The sequence below is a fragment of the Dendroctonus ponderosae genome, unplaced genomic scaffold (assembly GCF_020466585.1).
Source record: "Dendroctonus ponderosae isolate FM_Combo_2020 unplaced genomic scaffold, Dpon_F_20191213v2 Dpon_F_20191213_1, whole genome shotgun sequence".
NCBI classification, from domain to species: Eukaryota; Metazoa; Arthropoda; class Insecta; order Coleoptera; family Curculionidae; genus Dendroctonus; species Dendroctonus ponderosae.
In genome coordinates, this window is record NW_026017110.1 from 55600591 (window position 1) to 55620079 (window position 19489).

General features: G+C 31.4%; 1 protein-coding gene across 3 annotated transcripts in view; it reads right to left on the minus strand.

The window, feature by feature from the left end:
- The window catches only part of LOC109538010 (protein qui-1), a 182128-nt gene that overhangs the window by 92188 nt on the left and 70451 nt on the right, over positions 1-19489 (minus strand). For all 3 annotated transcript variants that reach the window (XM_048667731.1, XM_019905042.2, XM_019905043.2), the window contains 6 exons: positions 18982-19070; positions 18819-18928; positions 18612-18768; positions 16560-16790; positions 15541-15943; positions 9554-9766 (listed from right to left, as the gene is read on the minus strand). In XM_048667731.1, the coding sequence (XP_048523688.1) occupies positions 9554-9766; positions 15541-15943; positions 16560-16790; positions 18612-18768; positions 18819-18928; positions 18982-19070 (1203 nt within the window). The remainder of the gene's footprint in view (positions 1-9553; positions 9767-15540; positions 15944-16559; positions 16791-18611; positions 18769-18818; positions 18929-18981; positions 19071-19489) is intronic.

The following is a 19489-nucleotide window of genomic DNA, read 5'->3' on the forward strand; positions in this document are numbered from 1 at the left end:
CATTACTTCTTTTTCAATTTCGACAAATTCAAATAAGCCGTTAAAGGCACTCAAAAAAGAGCAAAAGTTCCGACGAACTAGCTCTAGCGGAAAAAATCAGCAACACGGTAGTACCAGTAACAAAACCAGTCATTAAAGAGAAATTCGAAGGAGAACCTCGATCGTTATCTTCTAGCTATCTATGTTCAGCGGTGATGAATAACAAATGTGAGACCATGACATGTTCTGCGACAATCCGTTGTCCAATTTCAGCCAATTTTAATGTCTGAAGAAGTAAAAACAACAAACTGTATATTTTAAATATTTATTTCAAAAGCTATCACTGTTTAGTAAAGAATTTGTGAAAATAAGTTTTTCATTTGTCGATATTTTTTAAGCTTGGAATCATAACTTAAGATTTGGTCTGGATTAGGAAGACTACTATCCCGATTACTTAGGAAACCAAATTTAAATATTAGGTTCTACAAAACCAAATGCAAAAGAAATTTTGTTTGGGTGAAAGTCAGCTCAATTGAATATAATTGAGCGAATCGATGAACATGCGATTTTAGAAGCAAAAGTCGTTTTAAGCAGTAATAATACATTTAAGGGCCAAAAACTTTTGTCATTCGACAAAAACTTTAAAAGGCCCACTTTTTATATAAACTTCTCTTTCTACTCCTTGACATATTTTCAAATTTTATTCAGCTCGGGTATATCTACTTATTTGAATACACCGTCCTTTGCAAATAATAATATCTTGCTAAAATATATTAAAAAGTATGCATTCTTTTTTTATTCGAATGTGATCCCTCTGATTGATATTGATTAAACGTCTGACCCATGTTCGGATCAAACAATACAAAATATTAAACGAAATCTTGACTGCTTTTCACAGGTTCATGCTGAGGTTATGGAGCCATTCAAATTCTGGACCTATATTGTTTTCATGTTTCTTTTCAAAATTCTAATTAGAGTGGCCTATCTTGATTGTTAAATCGTAGTTAATTTTATATTAACGTTAATAGCTAGCTATAGAACATAATCCCCACAAAGCGTGTGATGAACGGAAATTGCAGACTGAGAGTAATCAATTTATACATGCATCAAATTAACTTCTGCGTTCAAAAGTGTGGTATAAAACTGTATTTGCGCTGAAAATACTTTAGTTGTTATACGCATTAAAAATGTCAAAGGACTATTATTAATAAATTTGGAGAAGTTTGAAAAAATTGAAGAATTTGAATTGAGTATTTTAATTTAAATATAATTTGGGTTCTCTACTACGCCATTGGTATAAAAAATCCATGACGATCAAAAAATATCATTCACACTAATTGGGCTTCTAAAAATATTATTCAAAAAATAATTTCTATACTGAAAGTTTTTGTTCCAATTATCATAAATATGTTTTCGAGTGAGAGTTAAATTTTAAATAAATACTATATACATATAATACCTATAAAGTAATTAAATAAATTGAGTATATGCCCACAAAAATTGAACAGTGCTCAGAAACATAAAATGTTACCCGAACTATGCATGACGCTAATAATGGTCGAAAATAACCGCAAGGTTTAATATGAATTTGACCTAACTCATCTTAGCCGAGGTGCTTGTCAAAGAAGGTTCTTTGAAGATGGACATTTTCGATAGGTTTTATTGAATTGTTCAGATTATTGCGAAAATGATAAAACATAAATAATGCTCTCAAAGCATTTTGATTTAAAAATGATTCTCTAATTGTAAACATCAGCGTGATATTTTAAATTAGATTTTTTTCATTTCGGTTGGCTGATATTAGTAGCGTTTCAAGTATTTTCCTAACCATAAGTCTCTTAAGCTGCGGGTCCATTGGTTCTGTTATAAAATGGACTTGTTTATAATGTACTTACGCATAATTTGCGGATAGACAAAAATTATAGCAAATATAAAAACATTGCAAAGTCGGCTTTCTCAATGCCAATTAGTGAATAAATTAATATTAATGAGTAACGGGATTGAATAAGAAATACGTTACTGAATATGCCATAATGCCGATATGGCATAAATGGTAATTTACATCTTCAATTTGGAACTTGGCCTTTCAACAAATGTTTTAGTGATGAATTCGGAAACTTTAGCGTATTGCACATTAAAAAAGCACTTTAACCTCAAGTGGATAGTATTTATGTACTGTATGCATGAAACTTTTATCGCTTTGCTTTTTTCACTAGTTTGGAAAATATCTGCGTGTTTACTTAGTTCCTCGAACATAATTATGAACTGAATGTAAACAAGTTTATCCGTAATATGTATAATTAAGAATTTTTGGTAGATAATTTGACTTTCGAAAGACAAAAACAAACATTTTTAGACTGAATTTGGCTATGTATAAAAGCAAAAATGTTCCATAGACACCTACTGACAAATTACGATGTTTTATACACCCCCGGACCTCGCCTCGTACGGCCACACATTATTTTTGACAGAATTAGAAACATTTACTTTTGGGGATTGCAAACGCTTCTTTCCAGGGCCCTAATATAACTCTAAATTTATTAAATTTGCCACATATTTTCTTGGTCCAACAATGCTTTCTAATATTTGAGTTTAAGATATCAGATCCCAGAAAAACCAAGCGAGCAAAACAAGAACACGATTTTATTATTCAACGTATATTTTGGTATTAACATCACTTACAGATTGAAACTATCAAAAGGCTCCACCCCCAAGTGGTTGTAGAGTGCGGCGACACAAAGTGTATTGGAGCAATAGGAAAATATCAAAACACTTCGAATAACAGTAATAAATATTTAGTAATAAAACCGTATCACTTGCCGGAATTAATTTGAAAAATACCGCATGATGTATCAAATATTTATATACACAAAAAAATCTGTATTAAACGCATTTAATTACATTGTTAAATCGATTCATAATAATTAATATCGTATCAGACCACTTGACTAAAATGATTAAATAACTAATTTATAACAATGAGTTCGAAATTTTTCTTTTTTTTTTCTTTTCCATAAAAGTTGATCAGAAAACGTCTACAGACGTTACAATATTGCCGAATTATCAACGCAGCCAACAAGCTGGTTCTAAAATTTGATGGCTGCATTGAAAATACTTCAATCTCAGTTTGGAATAATTTCAATAGCTATTTCCAATTTCTCCAAGTCTGACTCCTTGAATTATCTTAGGCTTCACTATTATTTGCTCGGTTCAAATAAACATTAAAAAGCAAGTAGTGCAACAACATCGGTCCTCTCATACCAATCCATTTTTTTTGGAAAATGAGATTTTTCAAATTGCGGTATCAAAAATTGAGGTTGTTATTAAAATAACCAAAGTACCACGCCATATCTTCAACATTTTTTGCTGTTAAAGTTTGTGCATTAACGAATTAAGTTTTAAGTGTCCGAATATATTTTCTAATTTAATCTATATTCATTTTATTTAATAGATTTCCTGCTTCGCGGTCAAACTGTAGTATATGAAAATAATAATCACTTTAAATGTTTGCTTTTATGTCATTACAAGATTACACCTATTCAGGCAAAGAAGACTCTTTATTAAAAGTCCTAACAGTGAGGTCTTATGCCTGAACCATAAACTCATAAATTTCTTGGGGACCTTAAGTTTGGAAACTTTTGCATTTTGTTCTTCAGAGGTGCGAAGTTTGTGATATAACACAATTGCTTGAACACGGGTTTTCATCTATTGTCGTTTTCCATCTGAATAGAGCGACAGAGAATTTGATGCTCACTTAAGGAGCAAAGAGAATCTAGAATATTTCATAATATCAGACTAATTTTTGGAAGAAAATTATTCTACTACAAGCAAGATATTTCCAACCATTTCCGCTTATTTTGAGGTAATTTTTCCTGCCTCCTAAGGCATGCATTTGGCCATTTTGCTAACTATGTTCTCTAAAATATCAAAATATTTCTGTTGCATTTTCAATGTAATGTCACTGTCTGCAGTTTAATTTGGCCTGCTGCTTTTGCCGGATATACATTTTTAAATTGTCCGTTTTCGGTCATCCTTAAAAGCTTTCGTTTTGAACGTCCCACAACACGAAATTGCAGCTTGGTGCCTTCAAAGCCTCACTCACAACTTTGATGCCATCCGTACAGACAGTTTTTTGGTATTTACGGTTTGTATTGGTTCGGTTTTAACTCGAGGATAGTTTATCCAGATTTTGAAAACCGTGATGATAAAGCAACAAAATAGTATTGTTCTGCCGTTTAAAGTAATTCAGTCGTTTTTCATAGAAATAAAGAGGTCCAAAACTTAACAGGATAACTCGGTAGATCGACTACAATGCCACACCATATTATGAATTGAAATAAATCTTCAATGAATTCAATATTTGTGAAAATTCTAAAATATTCAGAGTAAAATCGTTGCAGTAAAGAAAGCTGCCAAATCACCGACGAAATTTGATATGCCGAGAAGAAAATCCATCTAGTTTAAGTAGAACGAAGTTGAACCAAAGAACGTTACAAGTCTTATATACTTGTGTTTGTGAAGAATGACAACTATTTGTGTTCGATTATCTGTTTAAATGTACTTTGTATTATTGAGAAAACATTTGTGGAAGTTTGCTCAATGCCTGTCTGTTAGAGCACGTAATGAACCTTGAATGTTCAACGGAAACACTTTCTAAAGATATTCGGTGATTGTTAGGTAACTGCATATAATTTTCCAATAAAGCTTGGAAAAGTTATCCCGTATCAACACATATTAAAATACAAAAAACAGGTTTTAAGCATTCTATTATGGTTTAAAATTAGATCAATATCCAAGACACACATAAAATTAGATGTTCACAAACAGTAAAGTGTTGTAAGTATTGATTAGTATACTTCCGAAAAACGTTTCAAATTGCGCTAGATTCGCGGAATCGAAACAAATTGGCAAACAGTTTGAAGAGAATTCAGAGAAATTAGTGTTAACCCGAGTATACATAAACAGACCTATATAACCAGCGATGTTAACGAATTGAGCGAGGACATCAAAAAGCTGTTCCTTCATAAATTCGTTTGCTGTTGGGGAAAGATTGAATCGTCATACGGGAAAACCAAATAGGTCATTGCTTTTTACGGCTACTGTCTCGCTGACATTTGAGTTATAGTATGTAGAAAGACATATTTAGAGGCGCATTTGTTCGTGATTTAATCGAAGATATATGCGAATCATGATTCACATCTGAATAGAGTTTAATCGCGAAATACCATATAAACCAAGAAAATCCTCTATAAGTCTTTAACTTCACAAAAGCGGTTTGATTAATTCCTAAGAATGAAGTAGTCTTGTGTGCTTCTTGGCTAACCACATAATTCCTTAGTATTTTCCAACAATCACTTTCAAGATAACTTAACTTTGTTAGGTGATCTAACAACCTGTGAGAATTTTCCTCAATTAAGTCTCCGACTCATAAATTTTTTTTTCATATCTACGTTAGATAGAATTAAATGAATTAAAAACTGAATACCGCATGAACAATGTAAATTGTTGAAAGCCATTCTGGAGTAAGCTATAGTAAAATAAGGTAGTTAAAATGAATGTTTAATGAACGGTCCGTTAAGTAAAATAATACGGTAAAGTAAAAAACCGAAAATTAATTACCTACTTGTTATTTAACCCAATGTTGGTATAAAAACACTTAGAGGCAAAATATTATTCTAATCATTATAGACGGTGTTATAAAAAGTATGATAAAAACCTCAGATCATTAATATCGTTTATCGATAAAGCGGGTTTTACGGACCCGCTGAAATCCCTCATCAATAAATAGAATATTGGCTTCTTTATTACCGCACAGACTGATGTTGATAATATTTTAAATGAACCATTTCGCTATTACGATTTATTTACAGGCGCACTGCATCGACGCCTCTTCAAATATCAATTAAATTATTTCTAAGAAAATTGACCGTAAAATGTCGTCAAAAAATCATAATGCCGTCGTCGGTTTGTTGATTTTGCTGAACAATTGAAAATTTATTAAAGAAAGTTCGATCAATAACAGACATTTTTAGTTTGAAAATATGTGATAAATGAATTTCGTCTGTAGACGCACTAATGTATACATCATTTATGAAACCTAGTTTTTCCAACTGATTATCGAAGTCATCAGAATCTAGAATAGCTTCAAAGGATATACAAGAATATTTACAAAGGTGTTCAATTCTATTACCAATATTGGGTTACAGTTCAGGAGCTCAACTTCCATACAAACTTATCAACGAAAATATTCGAGTGGTAAATTACTATTCATTTATCCCACTTCACTACATTTAATGTCGGAATCAAGATTGGCAGAACTTATTTGTTTAACTTGCAATCCTAACTTTTATTTTAAATATTTTCTTCTGGTACATTTGTGTGCATTGGTCTTGCTTTCGTGGCATTCTATATGATCTAATAATTCAAAATGATTGAAGCAAACATTTCTAGTCTAATTTGTACATCCCTTTGATCGGTTCGATAAAAGCCTTGACACTGAACAAACAATTTGCCCCAATTTCGTGACTCGTTCTTGTCTTGCCGCATCAGACCAAATTATAGGTAACAGAATTAATGGCACTAATGTTGCAGGTATTTTACACCTTTCTCTAGACATTTCGTTGAGTCAAAAATGTTTTCCTAAGGATAAGGTTTTTTGTTTTCACTCCTCGGGATTTGGTTGTTTGTTTCATTTCTTTACGGAGTTACAAAGACACGAAGATTGACAGATCTAAGCGTGTAATAAAATGTTTTCTTTGCTGTTTGCACTTCTTCGGAATAAAGAAAAAAGTTTAAATAAACTTCGTGCGGAAAATGGCGACCGGTTATAAAAACATTAATTTCTCTCGAATGGCTCAAGCAGGTAAAGATCCAAATTTCTCATAAGACATGAGACTATAACATCGCATATTTTTTTCTGTCTGAGCTATTCTATATTGCCTCGGACCAAATTAAACTTTTACTTTTTTATAACTGAGATTTTGTCCAAGAATACAGCTATGATTCCTTAAAATTATTCAAATCGAATTACTGACAAAATATTCATAGTCAAAAGTTTAAGCCACGCGTTAAATTTGCCGCCCCTTGTATTAGTAACTAGAAACAAAATTTAAGACATCACGAGTTCAAATTCAATAAAAACTTAGGAGATATTTGAGTAGTAAATTAAACGACGCAGCAAAATTGCGACAACCATCTGCAAACTTTCGTTTCATTTTACCCACTTTACTCAATTTAATGCTAGAACTAAAATTAACACAGCATTTTTTGTGTTTGTTTAACTTGCAAATCTAACTTTTTATCTTTTTAAGCAGTAATGTGCATTGCTGGTGCCTTCATGGTATTCTGTATGATCCACTATTTCAATCAGATTCAAACTAATGTTTCTAGTTTAGTTTGTACATCCCTTATCCCGGTTCGATAAAAGCCTTGACACTGAACAAACAATTTGCTCCAATTTCGATACTCGTTTTTGTCTTGCCGCATGAGACCAAATTATACGTAGCACAATTGATGACACTTATGTTGCAGGTATTTTATGTCTTTCTCTATACATTTACTTGAGTCAAATTACAAGACAAATAATGAATGGTATTTGGTTTGATTGGCTTGGCGGATTTTAGCTTTGACCAAGAAAACATGACACAATTTAAACACCCTGTACAATGTTTTTATTACCATTGTTTCTGATTATCATACAAATAAAATTTTCTTCAAAATTGAGCTATGATTCGATAAAAGAGTTTGAATCGTATTACATTACTGATTAAGAAAATATTCACAGTGAAATGTTAAGTAATATTTCAGAGATGCGTTAAATTTGATATTAGAATAAATTTTTTTTATTTACAAATTTGACTTTATTTTTACATCAATAGCTAATAATACACTTGGATTTTCATTTAAAAAATAAATTTAAACATAAAGTAAAGCTTTCTAAATGACAAATATGGCAATTTGTTAATAAAACTGGGTAGATACTTCGAATTATGTACCTGCACACTACACACATACATACTGGATGTGAAAATTGTAAAAAGTACCCTCTATAATCCAATTCTGATTATTTGCCGAAACCAGGAATATAGTGAGTTGGTAAATTTGAAGTTTGCATGTTTTTTTAATTAATTTTAATAAATAAATATTTATTTTTCTAGTACGTCTACGTTAATATTAATTTATTCGTTTTATTTTAAAATCAGTTTCACTGAAGTTAAAATCCATGTTATTTTGTAAAAGCGTATTATTTCTAGCAGTGGGAATACGGAATAACAAAATTTTATTGATAGCTGAATAATTCAGCTGTGTATGGAACATTTCACAAAATATGTATTTAAGCGAAAATAGCAAATAATGCCCGTTTGTATGGGTTTCCAATAACTCAATTGTCATGTGGATTGGAAACATTTTACGAGAGATTAATTATTGGAAATTAAACAAAGAGTTTGTGACACCAGTAACGCATGTTTCTTATTTTTTCACTATTTGGTTATTCTAGAGGTTCTTTATTCCTGTGGTTTATAATGATTAATGCTATGATCACCGTACTTACGGCTATCACTTACCTGCAATATAATTTTAATTAAATCGACATACTTCATGCAGTAGCAAACAGTAATTTCCAACGATGCTGATTTCCTCTTTGGCAATTTTAGGGGCGTTTTAGAACAGATGCTAATTCATCTAACCCATTAAAACTAGATAAACTACCCTACTCCGAATAAACAGCATTGCAATTAAGTTCATAGAACGTAAATACCACCATCAAAGACAGGATCCAGGTTTATCTGGAGATAATCACCTTTAAAGTGACCCTTATCTCGCTGATAATCCGTTGTGATGGATATCGATTAAATGTCAGACCCATACCTACGTGTATCTCGCACAGTTCAAATAATTACTTTTTACATTGATAACTATTCACTCTCCCAAATCATATTTAGGAAAGGACAATGTCTCAAATATTTTGATCCAAATCAGCTTAATTAGGGTATTGCCTTATAATAAAAGACTAGTCAAAAATGGTCATAAAAGTGTTTCGAAACTATGCATCTAAAAATTATCCTTCGGCAGGCTCCGAAGTATATATGTATATATATGTAGTAAGTTTTGCATTTTTTTCAACTCCTACAGTTCTTCAAATAATTAAAGTATAAAAAAATCGCTACTATACATTTACTAGACCCGCTAAATTAATGTGAGAATACTCCGGTTTTTCGTGTTTCAGTTCGTTTCTTCATCCAAATCCTAAATCCTTTTCAACAACTAAGTTTTATTCCCTTATCAGGTTTGAATATTTTTCTAGGGTGGCCCGAGATAGACGAAAATTATATACCTTTACGCGCCTGTTTAATGTAATATATCATGGTGATTTTCGGGAAAAATATGTGACTGACAAGTGATAATTTGTAGACAAATTTTTTGAAAATCCTGTCAATATCCTGTAGTTTGGCAGCCCAGTGTGATATTGAGTTAAAAAAATTGAGAGTGAAATATTAAATAAAATGCCTTAATTGTGCCACATAATAAACCGAATCAAATTGGATGGCATGTCGAAATATTGATGATCATTTACCTAGTTTCCGTTTGACCGAGCACAAAGAGGAAAAATTAAAGTTTGCATCCTTTATGGAAATTATGGCTTCACTGTCCGATGTGGGCATCAATATTTCCAGTATTTCTGTTTCCGTCAGCCCATATTCGGAACAAGTGATAAGTGAAGCCAGTCTGCAAATGGCTTCTTTACAATATGTTTGTTCCAGCCGGTCAAGCACTTCTTCCACCACATCTGGAACAAAAATGTATTATTGATGATTTGTTTGGGATGTATAATTTTAGCTTATGCTGATCAGAAAATATTATTCCGCTAACCTGAAAAAGGTATTGGCAATAAGAAGCAAAAAATGATAATATAATAATTTTCAAATGCGTCATTTGCATTTTGAGTTATTTGTCCAAAACTGAGAAAATTCAAAACTTTATCAACTGGGATTCGGCTTGCAGTTGCTATAATTCGGGTAAGACGGGCAGATCGGTGCAGTTGATACACATAATATACTAACGTAAACATCTGATATTACATCTAACGTAATCTTTAAATAAAAAATTTGAATTTTTGTCTAATTGTGTGGCCGGAATGGAGCGTTCAAAGTACCCTATTCTGCGATGCCTTTCTTTAATAATACAAGCCGCAAAAATGTATGAATTGTATTTTGAATTTATACAAGAATGAAGTATTTTGAATTATATACAAGTTTGAAGCGGTCTTTTCACAGAAATAAAAATTTATATTTAGCAAAAAATACTTGCGAAGCAATTTAAGAAAGTATATCAGAAGAAATTCTTATTTGCTTAGTGTACGGTTTTCATGTACACATGATAGTCGTAATCGTTTAATGAAGGAACCAGTCTTATACATTTGAATATTGAAATATGTAGTTCTCATAATTTCCAGTTACCTAATGCATGCACGAAATCACATCAGGGCTTGATTTATTTTGTGGTTTGCGTCGGTGCGTCATTATATTATTTCGCTGGAGTAAATTAATTTTGTAAGTAAATCTTCTCTTTGAGCAATAATTTCTAGCATCAGGTTATCGCAAGGTTAGACGATAAAAGTGTGATGAACTAAATTTGTATCTACAATTAGAGCAGTTAGTAAATACAGTTAAACGTTAGTTCAAAGATAATACGCCTGCTCTAACAGAAATACAGTTACTCCCTGGTCTAACATAAGAGTTCCCATCTTAGTAGCGTATAGTACGAACTAAGGAACTAATGTGGAAACGAGAGTTAAATTCGAACCATTAATAATACCGAATATTATTTTCGTGTATAAAATATATTTTTTTATCAAAATAATTAGCTTGAATTGCTCATTGTTTGAAACTGGTGAGTTTTTCGGGTTTTGAAGCAATAGCGAATCCAATTACAAAGGATGGATCAATAATCTACCATCGGAACTTGCAAAATATCAGAGAGAAAATGCATTCTACAAGAACCTCAAAAAAGCAAGGGTTTGTGTTATCAGGCTGCCTTGACGTCCATAGATTAATAATTGGTTTTGTTAAAAAATAATTGTGATGATCTCTCTAGGTAATTGATTTACAATGCAGTTTACAAGGGTTTCCGTAAGGCTATTGTTATTTGGAACAAAAAATATTTCAATATTTGATCTACTTCCCTCCTAAGTCTTGCACATTCAAAACCAAATTTTGTTGTTGTTCAGAACTGTCCGTAAATGATATTTTTTTCTGTTTCAAGACAATGAATTTAGTAATAATTTCCTAGATAACTCAGTAGCCATTCGAGATTTTTCGGCTGCTGTCCAATGCAGTAAAGTGGATCCTCTTATTTAGGTAATAATAGGGTTTTTATTTATTATATTTACCTCCAGTTTCTACATTTCCTTTTAAGCAATGGTCTAATTAAGCAGAAAATTCAAAGATAAAACGTACATTTCCAGCGTTGTTGAGTTAAAAATATTTGCGAAGTGTATTAAAAATAAGTTGTAGATATTAGGTCTGCTAGAAAACCATACTGAACGAACGCACTCAAATTAACAATTGTCAAATTAATTTTTTTTTACATTTTAGATGTACAACTATGAATATTGTTACAATATCTTAGAAATATTTTATTCTGCTCAGCGTCATCGACTTTAACCTGCCCGAAAAATTTCGAAATGTTTCGTTAATCCATTTATCTTGGAATATCCACTAACGCAATTCCTCAACCAACAGTCCATATAGAGCCGAAAATTTACAAAAAAAAATCGCGCATTTTTAAAGAGTTCGCCGTATTTTATAAAGCATCCAGATTATGTATTTTTATCACAGAGACCTTCTTCTTTCCCTTCTATATCTAGCTTTCATCCAATTGAAGATTTTCATTGGGTTCAATGATTCGTTTTGGCAATTTACATATTCACCTAAGAATTACGTCCCTGTTTTTTCACAAAAAAATTGAAAACTTTCCAAAAGCATTTAAGCTGCCTTGAAATGTTTTGATGAAATTGATAGTATCAAGAGGTACTTCATACAATTAAATGTCTTACGTTTAATTCAACGTTTTCGTGCAATTAATTCATTATTTCATTCACAAAAAGAAGTTCTATTTTCTACAAACAATAAAGACGAAAATCTTGCGAAAAGCATTGTCCGGCTTAATCCCAGAGCTCCAGATCTCAGTAAAGCATAAAGCAGAAATTGATATTCCAGAGGAGACGCTCACGCTAGACAATTACCACATAATCAACACAAGTAAGAAAATAACGGCATACAAAGCGATATCTGGAATTATTTTATCAGATCTCGAATAAGAAAAGGGCAAAAATGAACGTCAGTTTTCAGTCAGAAGAAAAATAACCGCTCTTATAAAAGGCGAACTAGAAGTTTGCGGCCAAGAATAAATGAAGGTTTGTAACAAAAGAGAATGTATAAAGGCGCTAAAGCTCGAAAAACAAAGTACTAAACCTTTTTTGAGGCGATTCAACACAAACATAAATAGAAAAGACATTATATAGGGGATCAAAATGGAAAAAATGTACAGTATATCTGTAACGTTCGATAAGATCAGCGTAGAGGAACGAGCGATCGCTACATTATAAACTGTTCAAATACGGCTAACTTAAAACAATAAATGAAAGGCTGAAACAACAGAACAAAAGTTAGCAGATTAGGGTGATCGGGCAAAAAGTCGAATCACATGTATATGTAATATTTGAGAATAATATTAACGTTTAAAAATGCACAGCTTATTTAATTGGTCATAATTGTATTCTTTGCCGCAGATTCGTTTTAAGGGGAACAGAAGTGTTATTTGTATAAATCAAACGAATAACGTTTAAGTTTTCACAAAATTAAGTGGAAATGCCTAGTTTAATTTGAACTCTGTGTAGTCGATATTTAGCTGATTTTTAATTATAATCTGGATTTGACGTCTGCAGTGGTGATAATTTAGAAACAACTAGTTCGTATTGTAATTGTCGTATTGGTAAAAGGTAAAGTTATTCAACACATACCAATATTTGAATTTTTCCTTTCCATTACATATAAGCAATATTACCGACGTCGTATTTCATCCTAAACTTTCAACTTTATATCACTTTTTACTTCTAGAACAGATGAGAAAAAGTGGATTTGAAAACACGGGCGCACTGCATCAATGCAATTTGGTAATTGGGCTTTTTCAAAAATAAAAATACAACGGTTTTTCTAAACACATTTTGTCCTATATGGAAATTGAAATTGAAAACTGATCTTTTGCAACAAAAATGGCAACTAAAGCTTTTAGCTGTAAAGTACGTAATGTATAGAAATTATTCTTTGCACCGTTTTCGTCTTCTTCGGGTCATAAAATATTATTTTGCATACCTTTATTGGGTAAGTCAAAATCGCCGGTTATTCTATGGCTCGATAATTTCAGGCTACTTGGGAGAACGAGAGAACGGAAAACGTTCTGTTTGTAGACTTTTAGAACATATAAAGCGATCCAGACCTAATTTCAACTTTGTTTCATCGATTATGTTTAACAAATTTTAGGCTTAATTTATTTTGTGAAACACTTTTAAATAATGTAATTTTTTACATTTTTTCGCGAAAATTAAGAGTAACACATGTTAAAAAAATGTGAGGGAGATCTTTTCTAATTGGATTAGCTCAAACGGGTTATACTAGTCTGAAAACTTGTGGTAATTCAATTTGTGCTTTAAAACGTATAAAAATATCGCAAATGCATAATTGCAATTTTTTTGGAAGACTTTAGTAGAAGACTTAGAACGCATAAATGCAATAGAATCCTTGAGTATGCGGCTCGTTATCGTTCACTTTCCGCCAAGTGAGCAGGTTTCGATAATTTTCACGCAAGCTACACAGTTTACCGTGTTTAACTTGCTAGGCAAATTACTGCAATTTTTTCATTACAGTTTTTAAGGCGTAAGTTCTTTGTTTTATGACGCTTTCTTCAATATAATAATGAAACTATGTCAATATCGCTTATATAATTAGCGATAAAGTAGGATAAATGAAATTAAGAGCGGAGAAGTAAAAAATACAAAATGAGCACCAACTGGAAATACGAAAAAACGAGTACGAACTCGAAATTTTGTTCTATGAAATCATAATCATAAATTATTAGTGCGACAATTTTCTCACATGTTATTCGAAAGTATCAGTGGAGTTTTTATTAATTAGTGAAATCATCCTTCTATTATTGTCATAAATTTTGAAGAAAAGAATTACTCAGTCCTACAATTTTGAAAATGAGGGGTCACATTGTCTATGTTATGCCTCATAGACATATATATTTCTCCTCTAGAATTAATACAATATATTCGTTTACTCATGAGACGGTCTGAAATAACGTGCGCCACCCTGTATATTGGATGATATGTGTATATTAAATGATTATTTGTGTTATTTTACATTATTTAAGGTATTATTATACAGTATTTAAGGAAAAAATTATTAAGGATTGATGGAAATTTTGTGAATTAAAAAAAATTATAATTTCCTTGCATTATTCTTGTTCTGTAAAAGTTATAAATTAGATACGCTTTGGTAAACAATTAATCCACTAATTATCGGTTATTTCTTGTTCTGAAAGATGAAATGCTGTAACTCAAACTAAAACTGATTAAACACTACCGTATGTGTCTTCTATATTGCATATCCTAGTATGCCTTTAAATTTATAAATGTCCTGCAAAACATGTAAATTCATCTAAAGTATTCACATCCTCATTATTCGTCATTCAGTATTATATTATTTAAAGCGAATAGGTTTCATATTCAAAAACCAGAACGCGTTAATATCACGAATAATTATATTGTCAAATAATGCAAACCTAATTAACTCACGAAAATCCCAGCCAAACGTTTAGTCAATTTATTTTATAAACCTGAATTTATCATTTATATGCGCCACTTGTTCGATTCGAATACAGTAAAATAATTAATAATAGGTTACTATTTATTAATATTATTCCATGGTTTTTTACACATAAATCGGAAATAATTACGTTGATTACATTGAGGAAAATTATTACTGTTATTATACAAAGAAAAATAAAAACGATAGTATTATGAAAACATCGATGAAAGAATGTGTAAGTCCCAATCAAAATACGCACAAAGCAATAACAAAACTACTTTGAAGTTAAGCTCTTGCTGTTGTTTTCTATATTCATATTCATCACTAGTTTTTAAAGAACCTTATTTAATTTATTTGAAGATTCAAAGTAAAGTATATACGCTGGCAATGCTCCAAATTTTTTAAGTTTAAATAATTAGTCAATTAACAAATCCAAGCCCAATAAACGAACAGATCTCTTAAAAGCAGCAAAACATTTTTGTAATCGACTTTCTACCAAGCATTGAAGGAGCTGATGTTATTATATGATTATTTACTTTACAGCAAAAAATAATTATTATGTATTATCGCATAAAAATGTCTTCTCAACTGCATTCGAAAAAACAAACTTAAGCTGAAAATAGATAAATCAGGCCTACAGTCTACTTATTAGCAATTTGAGTAAACACTGAATTCAAATATTGAAACTTACCAACAAAGGACTCTGCTAACGGCATCTCAATGTAAAAATCAGGATGTTGAAATCTTTCTTTCTGTTTGGGAGTAAATCTCATCATTTCAAATGGTATTCCAGAGGTGCACAAAATATGTACATTTTTAGGTAAGCAAACGGGTAACCAGTTTAAGGTAGACATTTCCGTATCCAGTGGATTTATCAAATGTATATCATCCAAAAATATTCCAAGCACAAAGTTCAACTCCTCAAAGGTTCGGAGTAGCGTTTGGAACCAATTGTTCGTATACGCCGGATCAAAACTTGCATTTTTCGGCAAGAATCCTTGTGGTAATTTCAATGCGATGCAAATTTGTTGGCATATTATTCGAACCAGTTCCAAACTGTAAGACGATCTGGGGGTCGTTGTTATAAACCTAACCTAAAAAAATGTTTAAATAAATCTATTTTCTGAACACCAAGTTTAAAAATCAGCATTAATCCCATTCAAAATAAGCCTACAAGAAATTAATTGCGTGATTGCAATGAGCTGCTGCCAAAAGCATTTCTGCTCACTTAGACATCGAGGCTACAACCCACCGTTTGTTGGGTTAATTAAGTTAGGAATGTAAAGAAACTCGATGAACAACTGTTAGACGAGATCTGCTTTATCTCAAAAATGACAGGGTCGATAAAATGAACTGAACTCTCCATGATATTTTTCCTGAATTATTTATTAATATACATTAAAATAATTTTCTGTGGTTTAGAAAATAATGAATAGTTAAATGTGCCAGAAATAAACATATACTAGTGACTGGAGATAAAAATATTTGAACGTTATATATTTATTTTAAATTACGACTCCGTTAGTTTCTAGGGTAGTTTGTATCAGCACTTCTAAGTAGCATTAACTAGGAAAAGGAAACAGTACCTTCTGTTACTTACTTACTTACATAGTCAAACATTGAGTAATAAGAAATGTTCTTTTGCCAATATTCAGTCACTATAGAACGTGGATATGTTAATTAAGACATTCTAAATATCGGAAATCTTACAATTCTCAACGTCCGACATGAAAACCAATTTTCAAAGCTTCGATATACTGTCTGAATAAGTGATGTTTTGCCGGATCCTTGATTTCCATATATTAAAATAGGTAAGTGCTTTCGTTGGTTTCCATCCTCCATTAATTGTTTGATCCTGTCATGGAGTTCCGAATTCGAGAAATCTTTTTCTACATCTCCGTAACATAATGTTAAGTGAGTAATATTCTCTTGGAAGTTTTCCTGTAATTATCGATTTTATATTACGCGTCGAAACGTTAGAATAAAAACTGAATAATAAATCAAAAAAATTATTCTTTGCAACAGTCAGTGGGCATATATTTTTCATATTTTTATTTCAGTCGATTATATAAACTCCCTAAGAGCTCCAGAACTAACTTTATGACTAACAATCGGAATGGAAAATACCTTGCGTGATTTTCAGCATTCGTGGGTAGAAACTCGCAATAAGATGTCGGATAAGAAGTCGGCAACATTAGTAATAATTCAATTAGAACCGAATTTAGATGGATGTAGCTTGATTATCCTCATTATATGATTAAATATGTTTACTGCATTTATTTGACATCCAATTTATCTTTGCAACCTTATAAATGCCTAGAAAGCGCTTTTATTGAATGTCAGAAAATTGGTTTTTTATTTTGATTATATTTAAACGCAAAAATATTTTTGAAGGGGAAATGTAAAATATACTTCTCAAATACCTTAATTTGTATCGAGAAGTATAGGAAATCAAGTAATTTCCTTACTTACAGCTCTCTTTGGCATTTATTTGAATCTTTAAGACGTCTATCGTTTTTCCAATTATTCTGTCCCCAATATTCCAATCTCATCACTGATTTTTATAATAACGAAGTTAACGGGGCCAAGAATTTATCCATACTTCACAGATAAATTTGTCGAAAACTTATAATAGCATTTGCTTATTATGCTTTTATTATAATTAATTTTGATCTCTGGTACTTTTTTAGTTTGCTTAATTTATAGCAGTTTTGTCCTGATAAATTGGCAACGATTAATCTTAATATGGTGACTCACATCTATCAAAATTTCCTCGAGCTAGTCAAAACAATAGAAAAATCAGTAGCGGACACTACTATTAACAGCCGAAAATTAAATAAACTGGGATCTATGGCCATTCCATTACACGAGCCAATTTCGTTTAAAATAAAATACTTCAATACAGAAATCTTCAATTAATCATAACGTATTTAAGACCGTTTACTACATTTCCTTGTGTTTTTTTGATGCTGCTTTTAAGGTTATTGCTGCTTAGGTAGAAAATTGATTGGTGTAATGCTCATCGTTCATAATGGATCACACGAAATTCATTGTCAATTAATTATCTCCTTTCATATATGGGAAACTTAACACAACCAATATTTTAATGTATAGACAACGACATTTATTCCATATTTGTTTAATTCTTTTAATGCATTGACCGAAGTGTCTGACCTGCTCAAATAAGAATTTAAGATATTTTAAATAGCATTTGTCATTGCTTCATTACGGATGTGTCGCTTGAAGCAAACATAAATCTTAAAAAAACCCTCATATACAATTAAGGCAGAAATTAAAATATATTAATTCAAACACTAACGAGGTACATTACTAATGCACCAAAAGACAATTTACATTTCATGCAAATTTATTTGTCATTTGCGTACATTTTAAAATAATTTTATGTAAACTGTCTGTGACATAAAAATATGAAGTTGTAGATTAATTAACATTTTTATCGTCTCTGAGTAAACCTTAACGTAAGTAATAAAGCAATATTTTATTTGCGTTTCACGTGATTCGAAATTGAATGTGATCTCTGGTAAATTATCTTATTAACGGGGTGAGGTAAGAAACAATAACTGAAGAATTAGATTTTGAGGAGACAAAATACCTCTTCAATGCCAATGCTGAAATGCCAATGCTGAAAACCATTCTTAAGCCAATCCTAATCGAATAATTCGATCTCTAATATTCCGCAATATCAGTAGTTGTAAATAGTGAATATTCGATGACATTTATGAAATAGTACCTTGTACTTACCTCCACAATTTTTTTCCTCGATTTGAGTTCTGGTTCATCTTCTAAATTTTTTGTAATAAGTGCTTTGATTTTATGAAAAATGCTATTCTTAAATTTACTAAGATATGCTTCATGGTCTGGATCATCATGGCTTAGTTCCCCCCCTTTCCATGGGACTCTAAAACCGCCGGCTTTACTTCAGTTTGTACTCTATAAATTTGCACTTACCGGAAACATTGCCTATTTTCTGTCGGAATGGTGTTTCGTATGTGTGATCGAAACACTTCAAGTTGAGATTCGCAATATGCTTTTATAGCTTCAGAATATTGTAATTTATCCTGATGAAAATATGTCACGATATATTTCTTTTGAGATGTATTTAGACACTTACCTCGTACATCACTTTAATATCGTTGGGATCGTCCGCGTCATATTCTCGTATAACACTGACCACATGATGGGCTGTACCTGGAGCTAAACCTGTAAATGAAACAAATATGCAGATTTTTTAATATATGTTATAAAAGCAGCTCAGATAGTTACTGTCCGAACAAATGTTTGCAGAAATCTCAATTGTTTGGCTTTTTAAAGTATATGCCTAATTCGATAATTTAATTCATCGGAAATAGATATTTCTTTATTCTAATCATCGGAAAAAATAAAATCGGATCGGAAATAGATATTTATAAGATGCTGATGTTTACACTGTGACAATATCTGAAATAATTGGTGATTTCAGATTTCACCACAGTTATGTAATTTTTAAGATGTTAAGGCCCGTCGCTACCAAGTTTTTGACGATTGATTACTAAAGACCGGATTTTAAGCATTTTGCTTATTGCTGAATTTTATAAGCAACCATTAGATTATTTAATTTCTAAACGAATTATACCAAACTA